Source organism: Solanum lycopersicum, chromosome 6 (assembly GCF_036512215.1).
Source record: "Solanum lycopersicum chromosome 6, SLM_r2.1".
NCBI lineage: Eukaryota > Viridiplantae > Streptophyta > Magnoliopsida > Solanales > Solanaceae > Solanum > Solanum lycopersicum.
In genome coordinates, this window is record NC_090805.1 from 51,564,837 (window position 1) to 51,587,638 (window position 22,802).

A 22,802-nucleotide genomic window follows, 5' to 3' on the forward strand; every position below is an offset into this window, starting at 1 on the left:
GGTGAAGATGATGGTGACAATGGTTGTTTAGAGATGGTGAATGGTGGGTGAATTTGATCTTTATTGCTACGGAAAAGACACAATAAATAAATAAAAAAAACATATATTCTTAAAATTAGATATTAAAAATAAAATTTTAATATTAAATTTTTGTGCTCGCTCTTTCAGAAAAAGTGAGATACACTCACTTTACCAACTACGCGTTCAGGTAGATAATAATTTCAATTTTATAAAATTCAAGAAATAATAGAACTAGTAAAATATAAGTATGAAATTGAAAATCCGGCTATAGATTGAAGGATCTTTGATCATTTTCTTATTTATCTTTTGATAAATGGCATTGGATATTTTAGAGGGAAAACGAAAAGAAGCTTTCTATAATTCGATTTTTCCCTCTCATTCGTCTTTTATACTCTTCCAATATGGGAACCCGACTCCAGCTCCGACTCCGACGCTCCATGAGTTAAAACAAGATAAATACCCGCCAAAACAAAAATCCCCTCACTTCAAACCCTAATTTCACTCTCCATCAACTCAATTCAAGTTTCATATTCACCATTTCATCACAAAATTCTCACCCAATACCTAGGGTTTCGACTCAGCAATGCCGTCACAGGCGTCGCCGGGAAAAATCCACCGGCTGGAACTCGAGAATTTCAAGTCCTACAAAGGATTTCAAACAATTGGCCCATTTTACGACTTTACAGCGATTATAGGGCCAAATGGAGCAGGAAAATCTAACCTGATGGATGCAATCAGCTTCGTCCTTGGAGTTCGTACGGGTCAACTTCGAGGTGCACAGTTGAAGGACTTAATTTATGCTTTTGACGACCGTGAAAAGGAGCAGAGAGGTCGAAGAGCTTTCGTGAGGCTAATTTATCAGCTTGCTAATGGTACGGAAATTCAGTTTACGCGTGCTATTACGAGTGCTGGTGCGAGTGAGTATCGGATTGATGGGAAAGCTGTTAATTGGGATGAGTATAATGCCAAATTGAAGTCTCTTGATATTCTGGTTAAAGCACGGAATTTTCTCGTCTTTCAGGTACCGTGGTGGTTAATTGTTTTAAGATTTAACTTCATTGCATTGCTATTATATACTTAGTATGTAAGGACAACTACTATTTCTTGAAAAGAAACAACTACAACTCTCATTCGGAAGCAAGTTGCTGTCATTGACGGTATATTATAGGTCATTCAATAGCCAACTTACCCCATATATCAAGTATAAAAGTGTAACCTGAAGAAGATGGGTAACTTGCCACAGCTATTTAACTACACAAACACACTCTGATAGTGTTTACACAGACATCATATAATGTAAATCCTATTACATTGACACTGTGTCTTGGTTTGCAGCAGAATAAACCATCTTTAAACAGCCAGAGTACCACTTCACCTCATATATATTTTTTGATTAACAACTTTGATGTATTAATCACCAAATGAGTCATTATAAATCCATAGCAAAGCTCACAAAGCTTGCTATCTCAGGCATTAATAATAACAGGAATTACAACTCCAAAGCATATCTCTAGCTCACTCATTATTTAAAGGATTCAAGCTCAATTGTAATTCCAGGCGAGGCTCACACACATGATGCATATGTATCCTTTGCAACAGCACCAGTGTCCTCTCTTTTTCACAAATATCCTTGTGTTTTTTCAATCCAGATGGAATGAATCACTTCACAGCGTATACCAGTAATTAATATCTTAGCACGTTATGATTTTCCTTTTGCATTTTGAATGGACCATTGCGATCATCTGCACCTCATAACATGTGTTCACATCGGCTAGGATAAACCGAGACAATTTAATAAACGATGGTGTAATATAAAAGAATCATGAACTATCTCTACGGATTGAATTGAAGGGAAATATCTTTCATCCATTGTAACTTTATTTCAAAACACATTCCTATCTAATCATAATAAAGCGCAAAGTGTCACTAAAGACAGTATTAAGAATAGCTTGTATTAGCAGAAAGAAGAGGCAAGTTTTATTGTTGCCATCAAATTGAGGTTTCTGGCTAATCTTAGTTCCCCTGTAGGTCACTGCAAAATTTGATTGCCATCATGTGAGTGAGTTGCTAATTGTATTCCTTTGATGTTCTGCAACTGTGGTACACTTATAAGCTGACAAATGAATATAAGTAGAAAAAGGGAAGTTCAAAATATGACATTTAACAACCTATGCTATTATTCTGTAGTTAGTAAACTTAGCGGTTACTTCCTTCTGCATGTGTTAATGGATGTCTCTTTTACCTATGGATCATTGATGCAGGGTGACGTTGAGTCTATTGCATCTAAAAATCCAAAAGAACTCTCTGCACTCCTTGAGCAAATATCTGGATCTGAAGAGTTCAAGAGACGCTATGATGAATTGGAAGAAGAAAAAGCAAGAGCTGAAGAAAAGAAGGCACTTGCTTACCAGAAAAAGAAAACTGTAACTATGGAGCGAAAACAGAAAAAGGAACAGAAAGAAGAAGCTGAGAAGCATCTTCGTTTACAAGATAAACTGGTATGAGTTCAGTGCATCTGTTTTTGAGTGCAGCGTCTTGTTTATGATCTTAATGCAAGATTCACCTGCTTTTATATTTTAAAGCATTCTTCATTTTTATAGTAATGTGCTGAAGTGTTGTTTTTGTCTATATCCTCGTGTATTTCTATTTTTTCCAGCTGTCTACTGTGAGTATTCTCTTCTCATTCTTTGTTCTTAATTAAGTATAAAAACTCTTTTTTATTTTTTTTCAATAATTGTCTTTCATTTTTTTTCTTGGAAATTGGTAACTTAATTGTCTTTTGGATTTATCAAGTTATCATTTCATATCTGCTTCTTCAGTCGCAACATTTTTGCCCACACTTGCTTGCCTATAATTTATAACAAGGAGTTTGATACATCTTTGATTTCCTCTTATCTAAAATACGTGCCTCTGTGTGTATTATATAAATGCAAGGGTTTATTTATCAATTCATAATAAGGTGAGTTTTAAACTACTCCCATTTCCTCCTCCTATTTAGCTATTATCAGTAGTAGGGCCATGAAGCATCTGATATATAGTTTTCCAGTGATTGGGATACTTTCTACTCCGTTTTTGGCCTTGTCCAATAGAAGCAATTTCAGGAGAACAAATTAGTTGCCTGGTAGAGGCAGCGTATGCAGAAATGTCATTTATTCCCTGTTAATGATAAAAGGTTATCTACTCTGAATTTTACTGCAAACAATGTGTATATGGTAACACCCTCAAGTTTTTGTTTTTTTTCCTGGCATATAGTGGATGATATCTTTTTCTTGTTTGTTGCTATTAGTGGAAGGAGAGAATATTTTGTAAAAAACAGTTGCTCGCTTGGTTTAACTTGTTTCTATTATTCCTTTATGGCTATTCCTCTTGTGAGTCCCCATCATTTGTCATCTGTCTTTTTTTTTTTTTGCAGAAATCTTTGAAGCAAGAATATTTTCTGTGGCAATTATTCAACATAGAAAAGGATATTGCTAAGACAAACGAGGAACTTGATGCTGAAGAAGCAAGAGTCAAAGAAATTGTGGAGAAACTTGGGGAATATGAAAGTGAATCTAGCAAAAAGAAGAAAGAACTAAGCGGATACATGAGAGAGATTGCATTGCGCGAGAGGAAGATTGCAGATAGAAAAAACAAACTTGACAAGAATGTAATCTTATTCTCAAATTCATTAGTCTTCCACATTTGTTTTATGAGTGATGTTAATGCTATTTTCTGTCTGCCTATGAAGTGAACCACATTTCGTGCTATTCCAATCTGAGATAAAATCTTCAGCAATTGTTCTAAAGGTTTAGATAACTGAAAAGCTGACAGGACAAAACCAAATAGCCTGTTTCAAGATTAGCTATTGCAGGATAACACTTTTTGCCTCGTATTCCATATTGTTGGTTCCCTGAATTTTGTGCATGAAATTCGTTACTGTTGGCTCGAAGAGATTTCTCTGGCTGAATGCTTAGAAGCTTAATGAGTTAAACTTGTTGGGCGAGTGCTATTGATTGCTTTCCTAAATTTACTTGTTTATTCTGATTGTTACAATGTTCTATTAAAAACTTGCAAATGAATTTGTTTTTTTAATTTCTATTATTGAACTTGATGATGTGCCACATTAAATAACTCAGTTTATGTGGTGTCACACAAGATTTTCACCTTTTTTGCCATCGAAAAACAAAATCTCGGTTGTCATTAAATAGATATACTCTTGTGTCCTTGTTGCTCTGTCATCACTAGAGTTGTGAACTGCACGTATTTTTTATTCACTACATCATTTATATGTGCTCACTCAAGGATTCATTTATCTTTTCACAGCAACCTGATTTAGTAAAGTTAAAGGAAGAAATATCGCGGATTACTTCAAAAATCAGAAGTACAAGTAAAGAGCTTGATAAGAAGAGAGAAGAAAAAAGAAGACATGCAGATGAGGTGAAGAAGCTTCAAAATGACTTGAAGGACATTACAAAGCAGCTGGACGAGTTGCGTCAAAGAAGTCGAGATGCAGGGGGGAAACTTCAATTAGCTGACAGTCAATTGGAGACATATCACCAAATGTGAGTTCTTTTATGTTTGAGAAACTCTTTTATATGAAGGAATATGAGTACTTGTGTAATCTCTTTAACGTTTACTGCTGGTTTATTTGTTAATAAAATAAATGGATGATAATTGACGATCTAGGCAGGAATCATTAATTTTTCCGGTATCTGAATCTGAAGTAGCACCTATACATTAATATATTGGGACCACATTTAATTATCAAAATAATATAATTATTGATAAAGGGAAGCTTCTTCTATGTCGTGTTGTCTGTATCGAAAAATAAATTTGTCCTCTCCTATAAAGAAACCAACCCCCCACCCCGTCCCGCGCACGCGCGTAAAATCTTATCTAATGATTAACTAATTTAACAATCTAAAATCTAGTAATAAGCAATAAAATTTCTATTTCAACACAGAACAAAGAGAACATTACATTTCTCTGAAGTCAAAGACATTTAAACTTTTGCACACCTGTGGTTGTGGGTTTATGGTCCTAAGTTGCTTGGACTCTTCACTTTTGGTGCCGCACCCTTGTCAACACGCCATTGGTGTGGGATCTGTGTCTGATTTGGTCAAGAGATTTTGGGTATTTTTACCAAAATTGATGGGGAAAGTCTGGACAATTTTAACGATTCCTATAATCAATACAAAAGTTGAGGCGAAATTGAAGAAAAAAATTTCTACGTCACTCATTTTCCTATAATCCCTTCCAAGATTCTCCTCAAGTTCTCCACATAATGTCTCATGATTTAGGTTTTAGAATTCTATTTGTAGATATTTTAATTAATTTCAGGAAAATCCCCGCACCCGTATCCATACATGAATCCATATCCCCAAATCTTATCATGAAAGATCCGACCTCTAGATCCGCAGCCGTATCGGACACCCAAACCCGAGCAACTTAATTATGGTCAATTAAATTGGAGGAGAACCATGGAATTTCAGCCTTTCAGGTTCAGAAGCAAGCCTTGGCAGGTGGAGTTACCTTATATTTGTGCGGGAGGGGGGTAGAAGGTACCCAGGAATAGCCGAGGTATATGCAAGCTAGCCTGAATGCCACTGTCATTAACTTTTTGAAACTTTTGCTTGTTTCCGTTGGTTATGTGTTTGTGCCTCTGACCTCAAAATAATATCCTGGGCAGGTTTTGTGTAACAAAACATTTTGTGTTGCTCAGCCCATGACTTGGATGTATCTTATTTGCTTATTATTTGAAGCAGGAACTTCTAAATTGCAAATGTACCACATTTTGTTGTCATGGTACAGACCTTCTTTGGTTCTGATTTGATGTAAGCTTCTATGATGCTCTCTAACATGTTCTTCTAAACCTTAATCTTTAATCTACATGGAATTTTAGATTCTTTTTCTTGTGACGGTGGTGTCCGGGCCAGCTTGAACGACCTTGCCTATTTAACTGGGTACCTGCTACCTCCTACTAGCACGGGTACCTGGTCACACTTTCTTCCAAGGCTTAGGCAGATGGAAAACATCACCAAGTGTTATTATGCATGCTCTGTTTCTGCCCTGTCCTTGTGCCCCCATTGGGGAGGTGGGAAAAACTGCTTCCTTGTGCTGCAGAAGCTCATGTTTTTTATTACCCGTCGCAATGTCGTTACATGGACTGTCATGGGCTCAAAAATTGCTTTTTTCCATTGTCATCTTCTCTCTCAGGCTGCCTAGACAGAGGAGAAGGGTGAAAGCATGGAAATGTTTGCATTGTCACATGATCTGCTTTTTCTATATTCTTTTGAAATAAATGTCTATAGATCAAGTGCTAGTTTTCATTTGATGAAGCTTCGTGGATTTGGTTTTACAGTAAAGAGGAGGCCGGCATGAAAACTGCGAAACTAAGAGATGAGAAAGAGGTCTTGGATAGGCAGCAGCGTGCTGATATTGATGCTCAGAAGAATCTGGAACAAAATCTTCAGCAGCTTGAAAATCGGAAGCATGAGCTTGAGTCTCAGGAGAAACAGATGCAAACAAGGTTGAAGAAAATTCTTGATGCAGTTAAGAAGCATGATGAAGAACTGAAACGGGTGAAAGAAGAACAGCGTGAGATGAAAAATAAACTTCGACGCTCCAGGTTGGTCAGATTGAGCTATGATACATGCTACTGAATACCATGACATATTTCCTTGTTTAATAGGCTCTGGTTGTATGGAAGTTCAAGTAACTGCATTTGCAAAATTACTTGTTTATGTAAATAACTTGTAATATCTGTTCTTTTGACAGAGAAAAACATGACAATCTGCGCAAACGACTTGATGAAGTAGAGGACCAACTACGCGAGTTGAAGGCTGAGAGACATGAGAATGAGAGAGATGCCAGATTGTCTCAAGCAGTTGAAACACTGAAGCGTCTGTTTCCCGGTGTTCATGGTCGAATGACAGATCTCTGCAGGCCAATACAGAAGAAGTATAACCTTGCTGTAACAGTTGCAATGGGCAGATATATGGATGCAGTAGTAGTTGAGGATGAACAAACAGGAAAAGAATGCATCAAGGTGCGAAAGCAACTATGTCATAGTAATGATTCTTCTAGTATCAAGTAGTTAAGCGGTGCTAATCTGGTTTCTCCTGCCACGGTTTATTAAGATTACCTGATTATATTTCTCAACTTCTATCTTGGTTTGATTACTTGTGATGCTGCAACTTGGTGATGCTAACCTAGAAAGAAATTTCTTCTAAAAGTGCCTTCTGTTTTCAGGGACCGTTCCTTCCTTATTCACTTCATTGTTTTCCTTCTTTTTATTTGTTAATTGAAGCATTTTAACTTCATGTGAATATATTAGTGTATTTTATATAGATGTTGCTGTGCTTGCTTTAGAGGTTCAACTTTGGAGTGGGATAGGTCTTATCATTTTTGTCTTTGATGTTATACTCCATTAGAATATCTACCTTTCTCCTTCATAGAGACTGTAATTAACATGCTACCTCTCTGGAAAAAAGCAAATGCTGCAAGTGATATGATTTTCCACATGTTTGCTTTGTAGCCATGTATGCTATCTCTGCTGAAGTTTGTGGTAATAGAATAATGTGCACTTTCTAAAATGCTATGTAACTTCTACTCTACATTTCAATTTAGGGTATGTCACTTAATGTTATTAATTACTGTAGTCTTGTATCCAATTAAATGACAAGTGAAGTGGATTCTTAAGCTGTATATCCCTCTGCCACTCCTACTATAATGCTGGTCGAGGTGGTGCTGTTTTCAGATTTATGTTATCTATACAATGGTTTTTGAAGTGTTGTTATATGGGATCGGTTTTAGAATGTGACATTCCCTTGAAATGCTTTTGTCTACAACTGGACTAGGGAGCATTTCTCTGACCCCAGGACAGTGTGCTTGATTCATTTCCCGTAGATTGAGATGCTCTTTTTGATGTGTTTATTGCCCCTAAATTTTTCCATTGTGTTAATTGTGCCTCTATGTTCTTTGTTATGTGTAGTATCTGAAAGAGCAAAGACTTCCTCCTCAGACATTTATACCTCTTCAGTCGGTCCGTATAAAGCCAGTAGTTGAGCGGTTGCGGACATTGGGTGGGAGTGCTCAGCTGGTTTTTGATGTTATACAGTATCCTGTGCTGTTATACTAATTATTATACCTAATATGTTGATTATCCATATTCCTCAACCATACACCTGTCTATGATGATGGGAAAATCTTATCAAAAACTCTGAGGTTTTATGCTTAACAGTAACACAGATTTGATCAAGCACTGGAGAAGGCTATATTATTTGCTGTTCAGAATACCATTGTTTGCAATGACTTAAAAGAAGCTAAGTATCTTAGCTGGGATGGTGATAGACTTAAAGGTAAGATGGTGCTTTTCACTGATGAACAACAAAGAGTACTTCCCTTCTTACTATACAAGTTAATCTTGGTTTAACAACACCCATATTGCTTGTAGTTGTGACTCTTGATGGGATTTTGTTAACAAAATCTGGTACTATGACTGGTGGTACTAGTGGTGGAATGGAAGCACGATCTCACAAATGGGATGACAAAAAAATTGACGGTCAGTTGAGTTCGTTATCCATGTGTCTGGTTGGTTGCGTAGTCCTGATTCTTTTTTCCCCGGTTTGTAGTGCTTAAGAAGAAAAAAGAAGGTCTCGAGTCAGAGTTGGAGGAGCTTGGATCAATAAGGGAGATGCAGCTTAAGGAGTCTGAAGCATCTGGCAGAATCAGTGGACTTGAGAAAAAGATTCACTATGCTGAGATTGAAAAGGTTTTTGACTATCTATTTTTAAAGTTTTGTGAGCCCTCATATTAGTCATTTGAGATTCATACATTGTCATCTATTTTCGGTTTAAGATGCCTTGTAGCTTCTTATATAGAAACTTCCTTCCTGATAAAGTTTGATATTGTGAAGGGGGAGTATGGTTATTGTATCTCTAAACTTTGTAGTTTGCTGAGGTTCTTGTGTGTTTTCTTGGGTCCAACTCCATGTTTATTGCCTTTGTGCCAGTTTCTACAACACTATTTTGAGATTTCTCAAATACTTGACATGTTTTGCTGATAAAAAAGTACTCAAGACACATTATAGAAATAATATGGTTTAGTTAACTCAATTCTTTCAAGAAATAAAATTTATTTAACAGTTTAAAATCCAAATTTGCTCTGATGTTTCAATTATTCTAATATTTTCTGCTGCTTTTGCTGTTAATACACAAGTCAAGTGGACTGCCAAACTCTCTGTCTGATCATTTCATGTCAACATTAAACAGACTGAAGTAAGCTATTAGTGAGGACCACCAACAATATAGCTTGTTTTGTTTCTTTGAGGAAAGTAACTAGTTTATATATTTTATATATATATATATATATATATAAGGATAAACAATTGCTTAATAATCAATTCCTATGATCATAAACATTGGTATTTTGTTCTTAGGGCCACCCTGAGCATCATATCCTCATGTTGATTGGTTCTTTCAGTCTCAATCTAGTGCTCATCAAGTTGATGGCACTTTGGAAATGAAAGGGTGTTAAAGTTTTGCTTTATACTCGACTGATTTATTGCTGCAACTTATTTGTTGATGGACAATATCTGAAGAAGGAACTCTGCCTATACTCTTCATTTCTTCTTTGATACATTATGGTAAAAAAAGATGGCATACTCACATTTATTTATACTTCCAAATGTTCAAATTCTTTGAAAAATAAACTTTATTTACACTTTGGATCTACTTCTGTTTACATATTTTTGGAGAGTCCGAGCAACGTAGTGGCTCAATAGTCGTGGTGTCTTTTGCCCTAGCTTTTCACTTCTTTCATAGCTTATTAATTCTGTATCCCTGTTAATGTACTGTCGCTTATTGGCCTTTTCATTTGTATATGTTCTGCATCTTGTAATGCTGACAGCTTGAGTTGTCTTGCAGAAAAGTATTGCAGACAAACTTCAAAATTTGGAACGCGAAAAGGGGAGTATTGAAAATGAAATTAGACATATCCAGCCTGAACTTGAGCAGGTGTTTATACTATCTATCTTAGAATCTTTGGTTTTCTCTTTTAACATGGGTCTTACTCGGAGTTTCTGCAGTTGAACAGAAAAATAGATGCAAGGGCACAAGAGATCTTATCACGAGAGAAAAGGATCAATGACATTGTTGACAGAATCTACAAAAAGTTCAGTGAATCTGTTGGGGTGAGAAATATTAGGGAGTATGAAGAAAATCAGCTCAAAGCTGTTCAGGAAATGTCTGAAGAAAGGCTCAATTTACATAATCAACAATCGAAGCTTAAGTCACAGTATGTTTCCTCTCTGATTAATGTTGTCGGTTCCTTAAAACTATTAGAATAAATTCAATGATAAATAGATGCCGACGTCGACCTAATCATCTGACATTCTGATATTGTTTCTCATAATCATATTTTCTGCCCTTAAGCCAAACAAGCGTCCATACTTTTTTTAAAAAAAAAAAAATTGGACTTGATTTTCGTTGAGTATTTTGCTGTCCTCATCAGTTGTTTGAGCTATAAAGCTAATAATAATATTGAAGGCTTGTTATTGTTTTAAAAGTTGCATTGTTAATTTTCAGCCTAGTTGTAGCACATGCCACTTCTTAATTCAAGCATGTTTCAGGTTGGAATATGAGCAGAAGCGGGACATGGATTCACGAATTGTAAAACTGGAATCTACCCTTAATAACTCAAAAGAGAAATTAAAGGAGGTTGAGACCAAGGAGTCGGATCTGAAGTCGTCCATGGAGAAAGCTACAAAGGAGATAGACGATTACAAGGAAGAAGTATTTGGTATGCTTTAAGTTTCAATTTTTTGTAGAGCCCTTTCCCTAGCTTTTCAGCCTTGTTGGACTAGATATTTCTGTATGCTTGTACTTTCTTTGTAGAAGTATTACAAAAGATTCCTTCTCCAATATCTGTAAAAGCCTCATCAGATAAAGTGCATATTATGATAGGGTGAAACTCTACCATGTTATGCTTCTTTTATGATAAATCAGATTGCAGCAACAACTGCCAATTTCTAACTAGTCTAAAACATGGAAAAATAGCATTGCATGATACTTCAAATAATTCTTTTTCCTGCTCACATTTCCGAAACATGAGAAGTTGAATTGGAGCTATTGTTTTGGTGTCGTGCTTTCTTCCTTTCGGTGCACTTTGGAATTAGTTGAAGATGCTGAAATTCTGTCACACTTAACAGAATATCTGTATGAATAGACAGGGTAAACTTCTCTTCTGCAATTTTTGGATGTTGTCACAGCACTTTCTTAGTGCTTTTTTTAAGCATTAATAATTCTTGCCTATTAAAAAAAACATCTTCTGGGACTTCATGAAATGCAAATTGTGTTTGAATAAATTGGTAAAGAGGGAGTATCACTTCCTGATGGTAATTAACTAGTTATACATTCACTTCCCAATTCAATTATATTTCATCTCCTCCTTTGAATATACTTTTTTTGGTCATGTCAGGCAACTGAATGCCCAGTATTAGTCATTCCTTTTCCTATGTTCGTACTTTTGCAATAGGCCCCTTTCTCCCAATATGTTGTACATTAACAGAATTTTATTCCTTTCCTTCTGCAGCATGGAGGTCCAAATCAGAAGAATGTGAAAAGCAGCTGCAGGAGTGGCAGAAAAAGATCTCTGCTGAAACAACTAGCATTAGCAAACATAACCGTCAAATTAAATCAAAGGTTTTTCTGATCAATGATAATTTCTTGGAGAAGTTCTTTCTTATCTAGCTATGGCTTCTGAGAATCCACTCATTTTTACCAATTGCATTCATATATGTTGAAAAGGAGTGCTTTCCTCTTAAAAATATGAGTATATGAGTGCTTTTGTTCTTTGTTTTACAGGAGGCACAGATTGAACAACTGAATTCAAAAAAACAGGAAATATTGGAGAAATGTGAACTGGAGCAAATAGAACTGCCCACTATCTCTGATCCAATGGATACTGGAGAGTCTACACCTGGCCCTGTTTTTGATTTCAGTAAACTGAGTAGAACATATCAGCAGATTACGAAGCCCACTGAAAGGGAGAAACATGAGGTGGATTTTACTCAGAAAATTGCTTCCTTGATGTCGGAGATAGAAAGAACAGCTCCAAATCTGAAGGCCCTTGATCAATACAAAGATTTACTGAAAAAGGAGGAAGATGTTAATAAAGAATTTGAAGTGGCCAAAAATGAGGAGAAGAAAGTTACTGATGAATATAATAGAGTTAAAGGGGGCAGGTATTATTAATCTCAAATGCTGAAATTCACATGTATCTCGATATAATTTCACCATGATATTCCTGAATGTCAGAGTAAGTGAAGTGGTTACTTTACTTGTTGGAGATGAGGTTACAGTAGTATGCTGTCAGGAGATCATTACCCTATAGAATTGTTTGATCTATGTATGCTTGCTTATTTGTGGTTGTTCAGTCCTCTGCTTCAATTAATGTTTTTATACATGGGGTTTTAAGAAGGGAATTCTGCTTTTGGTAAGCCTTGGAGATCCATTTGTTTGAGGCCACGTTTATTGATCTTCTATTAAAACCAATCTCTAATTTATGTATCCTTAAATTATCCTTTGCAAGGATGAAAAAACTACAGGAAAGACACATAAGGCACCAAAAATAAAAAGAAAGAACTAGAGAAATTTATGTATTGCTGAAGCATATATGTATTTTTTTATTTCAATTTTTTTTTGTTGAAGCGAGTTCTTTATTGCACTCTTTCTGGCCATATTCTTGATTAGTTGATATATTCATGAGACAATATGCTCCCTTTTATATTCTATCCTGTAGAAAAAAATAGCAAAAGTTGACTACCATATCTGTTATCGTTACTGTGTGGTATTTTGTTGCTCTGAAGTCTGCGTGTTCCCTTCTTGTGGGATTAAAGAGTATGTTGTTGGTGAAGTCTGCATGTACTGCTTGCAGGTATGAATTGTTTATGAAAGCTTTCAATTATATATCTGGCAAAATCGACCAGATATACAAGCAGCTCACAAAGAGCAATACACATCCTCTCGGTGGGACGGCATATCTTAACTTGGATAATGAAGATGAGCCATTTTTACATGGTATCAAGTATACCGCTATGCCCCCAACAAAACGGTTTCGGGATATGGAACAGCTTTCAGGAGGAGAGAAGACGGTTGCAGCACTTGCATTGCTTTTTGCTATCCACAGGTAATCTGTGTGGCTACTCACAAACTCATTATGCTAGCAGGAAGTAGGGAAATACTTCTTTTAGTCTCAGAAATTACTAATGTTCATTTGGCACAGTTGACATCCACTTGATATGCAAATATCAGTTAGTGTGAGCGAATTGTAGATAGTGTCATAGTGATAATACCTATCTTGTGATAATACCTATCTTGTTTCCTTCCAATTTGAACTTTTTTGTGTGATTTTCAGTTTTAGACCGTCTCCATTCTTCATACTGGATGAAGTTGATGCTGCATTGGATAATCTGAATGTTGCCAAAGTTGCTGGATTCATTCGATCAAAGTCGTGTGGAGGTGCTAGGCTTACTCAGGATCCTGAAGAAGGATGTGGCTTCCAAAGCATTGTTATCTCTCTGAAAGACAGCTTTTATGACAAAGCTGAAGCTTTGGTTGGTGTTTACAGGGATGCTGAGAGAGGGTAAGATTCTGCAGCCTCTCTATCACTCACTTCCCTTCTCTCTTCTTACTTGAGATAATAACATGAACATGGTGTTTTTTTTTTTTTTTCTTTTCTTGTTGCAGTTGCTCGAGCACATTGACATTTGATCTGACCAAGTACAGGGAATCGTGAAAGTCCAATCTCTTAATTCTCTGGAGATGTAGTTCACCGATGTTTAGATTGTATTTAACTGATCTTTGGTGGGTCGTTAATATAACAGTTCAAATGTAGTGTAGATTGGTATATAAGTGATCTTGTTACATTATATACATACAGTTGTTTGAAGTTTCACAACGCTCGTATCTAAATGTATTTTACTTGTGATTTTAAGTAGTACATATTGTGGCTGCTTATTTGCTTTGAAATCTTCACTTAGAGACTCATAATTAAGGGTGTTACGAAAGCAGGAAAGGATGACACATAGTTTAGTCTGAGAATGTTATAATAGCACCCACACGAACACAAGTAGAACTAAAAATGTCCATTGAACCACATAGCTTACAGAAAAAGCTAACACACTTGTAGTAACAATCAATTAGTCGCAGGCTTCATTAGCTTGAGATAACTGTTGAGCCAAAACAGAAGCAGATTTTTCAGAAACCAAAGCTTGAATTAGCATGGTCTTTACTTCCCAAGCACTGTAGGGATAATTCTGTCTGGCATATGAGTTCAACAATGCAGCTGTTGATTGCTTCACTAATCTGGCAAATACGTTATCCCCATCGTCGTTTCTTCCAGCAGCTTCTAACAATGTTAGATCGTACCTGTATCGCTCGTAGGCCCTGGATCCAAATATTTTAGATACTGTCGATGTCTGTGGTACCATTTTTGGCCATGACTCTCTCCTGCTGCTCCAATACCTATTTCATTCACCAATAGCAAAATAACAGTTTTTTATAGCTCATTGCCATAGTGATGATAATGCTAGCAATTTTAGACTAGTAGAAAGAAGGGTTTCTTACTGAGGAGTACATCTTCCTCTGTTTCTGGTGTACACAAATCCAGGTCTAAACTGTTGCGCCGATACATCCAAGTAATAAGTAAATAAGAGCACTAGAAGAGCCAAACGATTCTTCCGTATAAGAGAATTAGCCATTTTCTTTTGAGTTATCTCAAACTCTCTAGTGGAAGTTATGTACATTTGGATCTGAAGAAAAACACATCCATCTTTTGGTCGTCCTCGAAAGTGGTGCAAATTTGAAGTTGCTTGCTTTTATTGAAACTATCACTTTCATTATTTCTCCATTTTTTAACTTTATTTGCTGTATAATGGGTCAGGTGTTTGTTTGTAGCTAATGACATCCCACGTGGCGGATACCTTACCTTGCACGAATAATTTATCCTTTACTTTATATAGGGACCGTTGTGGGTTATATTCCGTCTTATTTTGTTTTGAATTCCATTTTTATATACAATCAATTAAACCTAGTAATCGTGGTAACTAATGATTTGATTTCCCTTGTAGGAAAAAAAAAATGATAGTAATTTACGACAAGCTGTGAGCTGTGGCAGTAGATAATGGTAATTGATAGTGGTTGTTGTGACCAGTGTTACAGAGTGTAAAGAAAACTAAACTTAGTAACTAATGTCTAAATAATTATAATTTGAGAGTTGAAAACAAATTAACTTGGTGAATAAAATTTGAATGATTCAAATTCAAATCTTTATCCAGTATAATGAATAAAATCCCTGATATAAAAAGAAAATGATGGAATCAAAGAGTTCTCACGCTAGATATTTCAAATTTGAGCCACTAAAGAGATAGAGAGTAGTAATAACAAGCTTAAATATGATCTCACAAAACCCAGTGTGCATATGTATGTACAACTGATAAAACAGGACAGATACAACGCTTGACCACAATTATATTGCAATAATAAAAAAATGGGTTTGAAGCAACAATATATACATATTACGCGCAGGAGTGGCAATCATGCAAAGAGTTCCTCACGTGTAAGCCCCTAATAATGGATGGTGTGTTTGGGAGTGTATTTTACTAACAATTCACCTACATGCCAAGTGCTACCTAAAGAGGTGCAAGGACTCCCCCCTTCTGTATATATAACTCAGTGCAAGAAGTCCCTCATGGGATCGTCATGGAGGACCTTTTTCATTCTGTAAGCCTCCATTTCTTCCGGTGTAACCTACACAGAGAAATGTGGTAAGACAGCCCAAAAGAGAAGATACAGAGAAGAAGGGAAAGATAAAAACGAAGAACCAGATGTACCTCGTCATTGTATTTCACGTTGTATTTCCTTTTCCTTTCATCCCTCTCTTCTCTCCTCTTTTCATCCTCCTGCTCAGACAAGGAATACAAATTTAAGATCGTGTTAGAGCATCCAGATATACATGTGAGCTAGAGCCAGCTGAGTATCCACAATATTAAAACATGGATCCATTCAGGCTATCAACCACCACCCACTCTTTTCCACTACCATTCTTTGTGAACATCGGAAAGAAAAAGAAATTAAATTGTTTCCAAAAAGAAGAAGAGGAAACTGAGTTAATTGATCATCATGATGTGTGAGAAATCAAGATGAGTGGCTTCATAATCACCAAGAATAGGTTAAACCGGATATACCTTTTTAAGAGCTTCAGCCAGCTTTTGCTGGTCCAGAACCAAATCGTCAGGAACTTCAGTTCCCCAAGTAGTGAGCCTCTTCTCCTCAACCGGCGCATGTGTATCTAGATTGATCACATATAAGATGAAACGAATATAAATATAAAATTTTGAGATAAACGGCTACACTGCATACAATTATACCTACAAAGTGACAGGTAAGAAAAAAAACCACCTTCAAATATGGGATTCATGCCACATTAGGAAAATATGTACACATCTGAATTACAAGTGCTAGGAAATCAGACAGTTCACTGATAATTCTGTCATCAAATATGCAATTCCCCCAAAATTGCATATTCATAATACAATGAACAACAGAGGGTGGTTGAACCAAAGGAGGAATGTTAACTCCTTTGACTTTTGTCAAATTCTATTACATTGCTGCCCCCAGAAAAACTGTAGAAGGTTGCTAATTCCAGTAATAATCAAATTCTTGACCAAAATTCGAAGAAGATGACGGGCAAAATCTCAGCAGTCTATGAAATAAATGCTCTGTATTTATAGGTAAGAAGACCCTAGACATCCCAAACAAGTTGGGCTCGGCTATATGAATCCTCACTGACTATGTTTCCCTTTCAATTCATCTCAAGCCAACATCAAATGAAGTAATAAATATAAATAATAATAAAAATACCAGCAGTTCTCCATCTTTCCTATTGCGTAAAAATCTCTAATATTGCTAAAAGACTCCTATAAAGCATAAGATCTAAAGTAAACATATTAAGAGTACTCCCAATCAATTGGGCATCATGGAAAATACTTGGATTTGAGAAACTAGAGACTTGAAAAGCATTTCCGTTCTGTGATTTTTTTACTGGTCTGACAACGAGAATGTGCTCTAAGAAAAGAGTTGATGATATCATTGGAATTACGTTGATAATGATCTAGTTCACAATGTGCTTTTTTTCTTTTTTTGCGGAGGAAAGTAGCAGGTAACTTAAAGAAGTAATATGATGGTCTCTCGTAACTTCGGGTCATATGCATCCATAAAATCTAAAATCAAACAAAAAGAATTGTGAAAGTTCCATTATCAGGAAACTGGATTATCGGGGATAGCAACCTGAATTTCAATAGAGAACACTAACCTTCAGCAGACTCCTTGCGAGCAATATTGGCCTTCATAAGATCAGTAGAAGCCTCAGCTGCTTCAATTCCAGCAGCACCTGTACAGTAGCTGTTTCTGATTGTCTGTTTGCAGCATTTGTAACCCCAATGGTGATCCTTCCACCATGAACCCCAAACTGTGGTGTGGTTATTGATAAAAACATCCTCTTCATATTTGCTTCTAGGAATAGACATCTCCTACAGCAAGCAACTCACAAGTTATGCCAAACAAATGAATCTAGAAACATTTTATAAACATTATCCACTCTTAATTTCCTAATAAATGTTATTTCTAGTTCTATCTTATTTCCCCAGAAAATGGAGCAAGTATTTCTTTGCACCGCACAGGCTAGTTGAGAAGGTTTTGGAGACCGTATCTGAAATTTGTCGTGCTGTCCAGATGTTTATGTAAATGAGGATAGTTAAGTCTGGAATCTAATTAGCTGTATGAAAGGCCGATGATAGTTTCTTTGAGGTATCAGTATACATTCATTCTTTAATAATCCTCTCATAGAGTTTAATAAGTAATATTTCTTTATATATCAAGTTATTTCCAGTTTGGATAAACTTGGTTAGGATAAGAATAGAAATACCCGCATCTTCAAAAGAAAAAAGATGTCAAATTGCCTTCAACCGAAGTAAACAGAGCCATATGATTGGAGACTGGATTGCTGGATATGATGGAAGAAGAGGATGATCTCTTGAATTGTTCTGCTCTCAATGCTTGAAGTAGGAAATAGTAATGAAGTTTATTATGTTGCTGGAACTGAAAGGTGAAGGGAACCTAAACCCAGCAGAGATTGGAATTAAGCAGAATGAACCCAAATGATATCAGATACTTTTTTACAATTGCAACAACAATTAAGCTTCAATCTCAGAGTAATTTAATATATACCATTACATTATGCCATTCAACCCCATGTCCTAAAACTTGCAAAGTAATTTATGCAGTTTTTGATGAAAGAATTACCTGGCCCTTCACAATCCTACCAGCACAATCATATTCAACTTCTCTCTCACTCTGACCCAACAGTAGTTCTCTCGGGAGTATTTCTTCACTGGCAGCATTACCATACTTCTCCATGATATCCTCCTTTGTTTGTGACTTCAGTTTCTCCTTGTTAACCTTGTAATTTTTGTGAAGCAGTTCTGCTTGGGATGGAGCTGCTTGCATATGAACATCATGCCCCTTGTCAAAAGCTTCCCAAGCATGAATATTCAGCTGCTTGAACTCCAATGCTTGACCACTAACTCTATTTTGGTTATCACCCTATAAGAGGAAACATAAAAGGATGACTATGTCAAAAAAAATATGAACAATGAAAACCAGTACTTTTTGGTGGATCAAATGTACACTTACAGCATAGAACTTTTCATTGGGATCCATATCTGGAAGAGGGTCTTCTCGCATGGACCGGGTTTTGGGATCATAGTGTGCAGAATTGACGTCAAGATTAAGAAGATATTTTGCTGTATCTTCCCGGATACGTAGATTCCTGGACAATGCAGAAGCATCAGTAGCTTGATAAAGTAGCACGCAGACCAATATGTGTACTATGTACTTTCTACATAGAACAAGTCAACCATTCGCTTAACCCCTCATTCCTTCACCCCCTCTCCCCAAAACCAAACCCAAAAAAAAAAAAAGAACACAGGAGCCCAAAAGTGAATAGGCAGGAAGGGATCAAAAATGAAAAGATGAAAAGGAAGACAGACCTAACAGTTCCTGTGCTTCCACCACCAGTGGTTCGTACACGCTTCTCAACTTTTGCAAAATCCATCTGCTTGCTTTCATCAACCTTGGCTTCATCTACCTTCAAAACATCTTCAAAATCTTCATCTTCGCTATCTCCTCTTTCTTCATCCTCTTTGTTATTTTTCTCCTCCAACTTTTTTAGTTGCTGATCTTTAAGGTATTTCTTTCTTGCTTCATCCCTTGCTTCATATCGTTCAATGATATGAGCATAAGAAGCAGCATCGTAGCCATTCCAACGATCCCTTTTACCATCATAATCCAGCTCAAACTGCTCGATCTTCTCATCAGGAGCAATATGTTTTCCGGTCCATTTTGCTCCTAATTTGCGTGGCCTGTCCATGCATGACTTAGCATCGTGCGTCATTGCTCCACAGCTGTGTCAGTCACATTATATTAAGATTATCACGTAAGAAAGCACATTAAGCAGCAATACTATTTGTCTATTTCAACACCAAAGTACATAGAAGGTTTGCTATTTCTTGAATCCAAAAAAGTTGTTGGCCTTTTTCCAACTTTAGGGTTGGGATCAGATAAGTACACTAATTTTCTATTAACTTCCCAGAGTAAAAAGTATACACCAGAAATTGAAGTTTCGCGATGCACCAACCAGACAATGACTACAAAATTTGAATTTCCAGATCAAAGGATACTCTTTTGATTGAAGTCCTTTTTGACCATGTTAAAGATAAGAGACATAATGTATACATCTAGGAAAGCCAGCAAAAAGAATGTGAATCACCAATACATCGGAAACTACCAAGAAAACCAATGGTTTACTTACTTTTCACAAGCACCCTTTCTATACTCGTCAGCCTGATATATTTTTGCACCTCTGTCATACCATGATTTCGTGTAATTTGGATCAGATTTCCATTTCCTTTGATGTTTCAAACTCTATGGAATAGAACAGCAAGTGAATGTCAAAAGTGCGCCTAGGTAATCAAGAAACGCAACACTGACCGAAACTCTAAACAAGGAGAAAACACATACTGGTCTCTCTGCATTGAGATACCAAGGAGCTGAAGACATATACTGAGGAATGTGAGGATTAATTTCTTTTCCATCCTCATCCAACTCTGCTGGTGCAAGACCAGCCTTTCGCGCTTCTTCTAATTCCAACTGTTTCCTGTGGTCCTCCCTAGACTTAAACGCCACTGCATTTTTACAAAATATTAGAGTTGCATCAGATAAATTAAAGATTTTATCATGGAAGCAACCACTGTCTTATGCAGAAAAGCTTTATGCAGCATGAACTTGATCCCATCAAAGCATCAAACTTTAGGCACAGTTTGTTTCTTAGAAGATTGTTTAAGCTGAGGAAAGATAATATTATTTCCAAAAAAACATGTGTTAAATTTTTTTCAGGAAGTTTCTTCGAAAGACTTTTTCAATATAGAAAGGACATGACTTATGAGGTGTTTCTCATTAAAAAACACTCTTCCACTAACAAACCACCCAAAACCTTTATTTAAAAAATTCTCCAAACACATTTTTCTTCTAAACAAACTTTAACAGCACCTTTACATCAACTGGTTTGCAACTGAATCCATGATAAATCTATTATTCCATCTAAATACAAATTAATCCAATGATAACAATATGCAGCTAGAGCAACAATCCCAAACATATCAATCCAGTGTATATAAAAAAATATTTTTTCCATAAATCCATTCGCTCTATGTTGCGCCCGCTTAGTACAATATACTCAATAATTATACTTTTAAAATGACAGATTAGCAAATTATACCAAGAAAAATTTGCATTCGAGCAAATATTAGCAAATTATATCCAAAAAAACATGCATTCGAGCAAATATTAGCAAATTATATCCAAAAAACGTGCAGTCGAGCTAATATCAGCAAATTATATCCAAAAACTTGCAATCGAGAAAATATTAGCAAATTATATCCAAAAAACTTGCATTCGAGCAAATATTATCCCTATTTGTAATATCGAAAATATGCGTGCCTGAAGCAGTAGCCATGATTGATTCTCCAGATACAAATACCTAAATGAATGAATCAAACACCAAACCTAGAGAGATAACTCTACGAGTGACCAACAATGTGGTGATTCTTTGATTGATTATGGAGTTCCGGGTTTAATCCATTTTATGGGTCGGGTTTAGTTTATTTCATATGAAGCCGGGTTATACCATGTCAATTTCATTGGGCCTCGAATATTTTGGGCTCTCAATTTCATTGGATATACTTTGCATCACATATCCAACTCAGTTGGAGGAAATTTTAGAAAATAGCCATACTTTGAGCTCTAATTATCAATTATAGTGATAGTTAATTATCAAAAGTAGCAATAGTTCCATGTATCAATTCGCTTAGCATTTGTTCATTTTTTTAATCCAATAAGTAACAACAAATACCAACTAGAACAAATCTAATACAATTCCAAGTGAAACAAAATAAATAAAATTTCAATTCTCGCTATATATATCGTAATTTTTAAACTTTCACTATTTTGAGTAAATACATTCACATGTCTTCTCTATTAGGTAATATTCTCCACTTATCAAGATGATGCGAGAGAGCCCAAGACAAGATCAAAAGGCTTGTATTCAAGTGCTCTTATTTTATGTATATGTGAAATAATAAACGTCAAATAAGATTTTGTCTTCTTTTTCTTTGGTTGCGCGGTAAATTCACCCCACTTAGCATGATGTGATGTTTTCAAATTTCAATCCGCTCCGCATAAGCAAATTGTTAGATTTTAAAGGTGTGAATAAAAAGTAAAGAGTTGTGACTTTCTGAAAGATTATTACTTTTGTGAAGATTGTGACTCTTACAAAAGGTTATGTCTTTTCTAAAGAGTTGTTACCATTTAAAAGGTTGTGTTATTTTCTAAAGAATGTGACCTTTTTGAAAGTATGTCTCTTTTCCAAAATGTTGTGACATTTTCGATAAAGAACAATTAACACATTTTTATATACTATCTTTTGTTGGATATAAATAGATATGTTTTCTCTCGTTTTTTGAAATTGAATTCTTCACATTTTCTTCATACATTTCTTTCAAAAAAAGAAAGATGATTGATCGTATTTGTGTGTGATCACCAATACTTGTCATTTTATAGAGGGAAAAGGATAAAAAATGTCCTTAAACTATGTGAAAGAAATAAAAATGTCAGTCATTTATAGTTTGGCTCGAAATGTCCTTACCATCAATATTTTGATCCAAAAATGCCCTTAAACTATGTGAAAGGAACAAATATGTCCCCCGTTTGTAGTTTGGTCCAAAATTATTGTTATTTAATGGGTCAAAAAAGTTCATTTGCCAAATAAATATATTATTATTTTCTTTTTGACACATTTTTTTCAATTAATGTTTTTTAAAAAAATTAGCAAATATTTTTTTTACTTTAATTCAGAAAAAATAATAATAAAAAAATTATTTTATCATCCATATTTTTTATCGTTATATAAATATGAATTAATTAAAGATATACTATGATCTTATATATATGACATATATTATCTATCGAAAGGGTAGATGAAATTATTCTATTTTTAATTGATAAAATGAGATTAAGAAGAAAAAAAATATTTCCTACATTTTTACTTGTTAAAGTGATTTTAAAAGAAAGAAAACAAGAATAGTGTTTCTTAATAGTAATATTTTAATTAGGAAGATGTAACGGGAA

At 35.6% G+C, this 22,802-nt stretch overlaps 3 protein-coding genes across 3 annotated transcripts; 1 reads left to right on the forward strand and 2 right to left on the reverse strand.

Moving 5' to 3' along the window:
* The first annotated feature begins 295 nt into the window (after nt 1-295).
* Nucleotides 296-14,001, forward strand: LOC100134876 (structural maintenance of chromosomes protein 1). Its single transcript, XM_010324759.4, has 18 exons — nt 296-1,042; nt 2,283-2,519; nt 3,434-3,667; nt 4,324-4,562; nt 6,362-6,628; nt 6,778-7,048; nt 7,994-8,118; nt 8,251-8,360; nt 8,456-8,563; nt 8,634-8,773; nt 9,927-10,016; nt 10,088-10,296; nt 10,631-10,800; nt 11,593-11,702; nt 11,865-12,244; nt 12,937-13,188; nt 13,417-13,644; nt 13,749-14,001. The coding sequence occupies exons 1-18, from the start codon at nt 605-607 to the stop codon at nt 13,795-13,797; spliced, it is 3,657 nt and encodes a 1,218-aa protein (XP_010323061.1). The 5' UTR covers nt 296-604; the 3' UTR covers nt 13,798-14,001.
* Nucleotides 14,002-14,089: 88 nt separating this feature from the next.
* On the reverse strand, nt 14,090-14,904 carry LOC101261243 (uncharacterized). Its single transcript, XM_004242313.5, has 2 exons — nt 14,628-14,904; nt 14,090-14,525 (listed from the first exon to the last, which is right to left on the reverse strand). The coding sequence occupies exons 1-2, from the start codon at nt 14,804-14,806 to the stop codon at nt 14,201-14,203; spliced, it is 504 nt and encodes a 167-aa protein (XP_004242361.1). The 5' UTR covers nt 14,807-14,904; the 3' UTR covers nt 14,090-14,200.
* Nucleotides 14,905-15,434: 530 nt separating this feature from the next.
* On the reverse strand, nt 15,435-21,279 carry LOC101260949 (pre-mRNA-splicing factor SLU7). The gene is made up of 10 exons (XM_004242312.5): nt 21,117-21,279; nt 20,139-20,302; nt 19,930-20,042; nt 19,109-19,522; nt 18,753-18,888; nt 18,363-18,662; nt 17,374-17,590; nt 16,247-16,350; nt 15,893-15,961; nt 15,435-15,809 (listed from the first exon to the last, which is right to left on the reverse strand). The coding sequence occupies exons 1-10, from the start codon at nt 21,130-21,132 to the stop codon at nt 15,732-15,734; spliced, it is 1,611 nt and encodes a 536-aa protein (XP_004242360.1). The 5' UTR covers nt 21,133-21,279; the 3' UTR covers nt 15,435-15,731.
* Nucleotides 21,280-22,802: the final 1,523 nt, after the last annotated feature.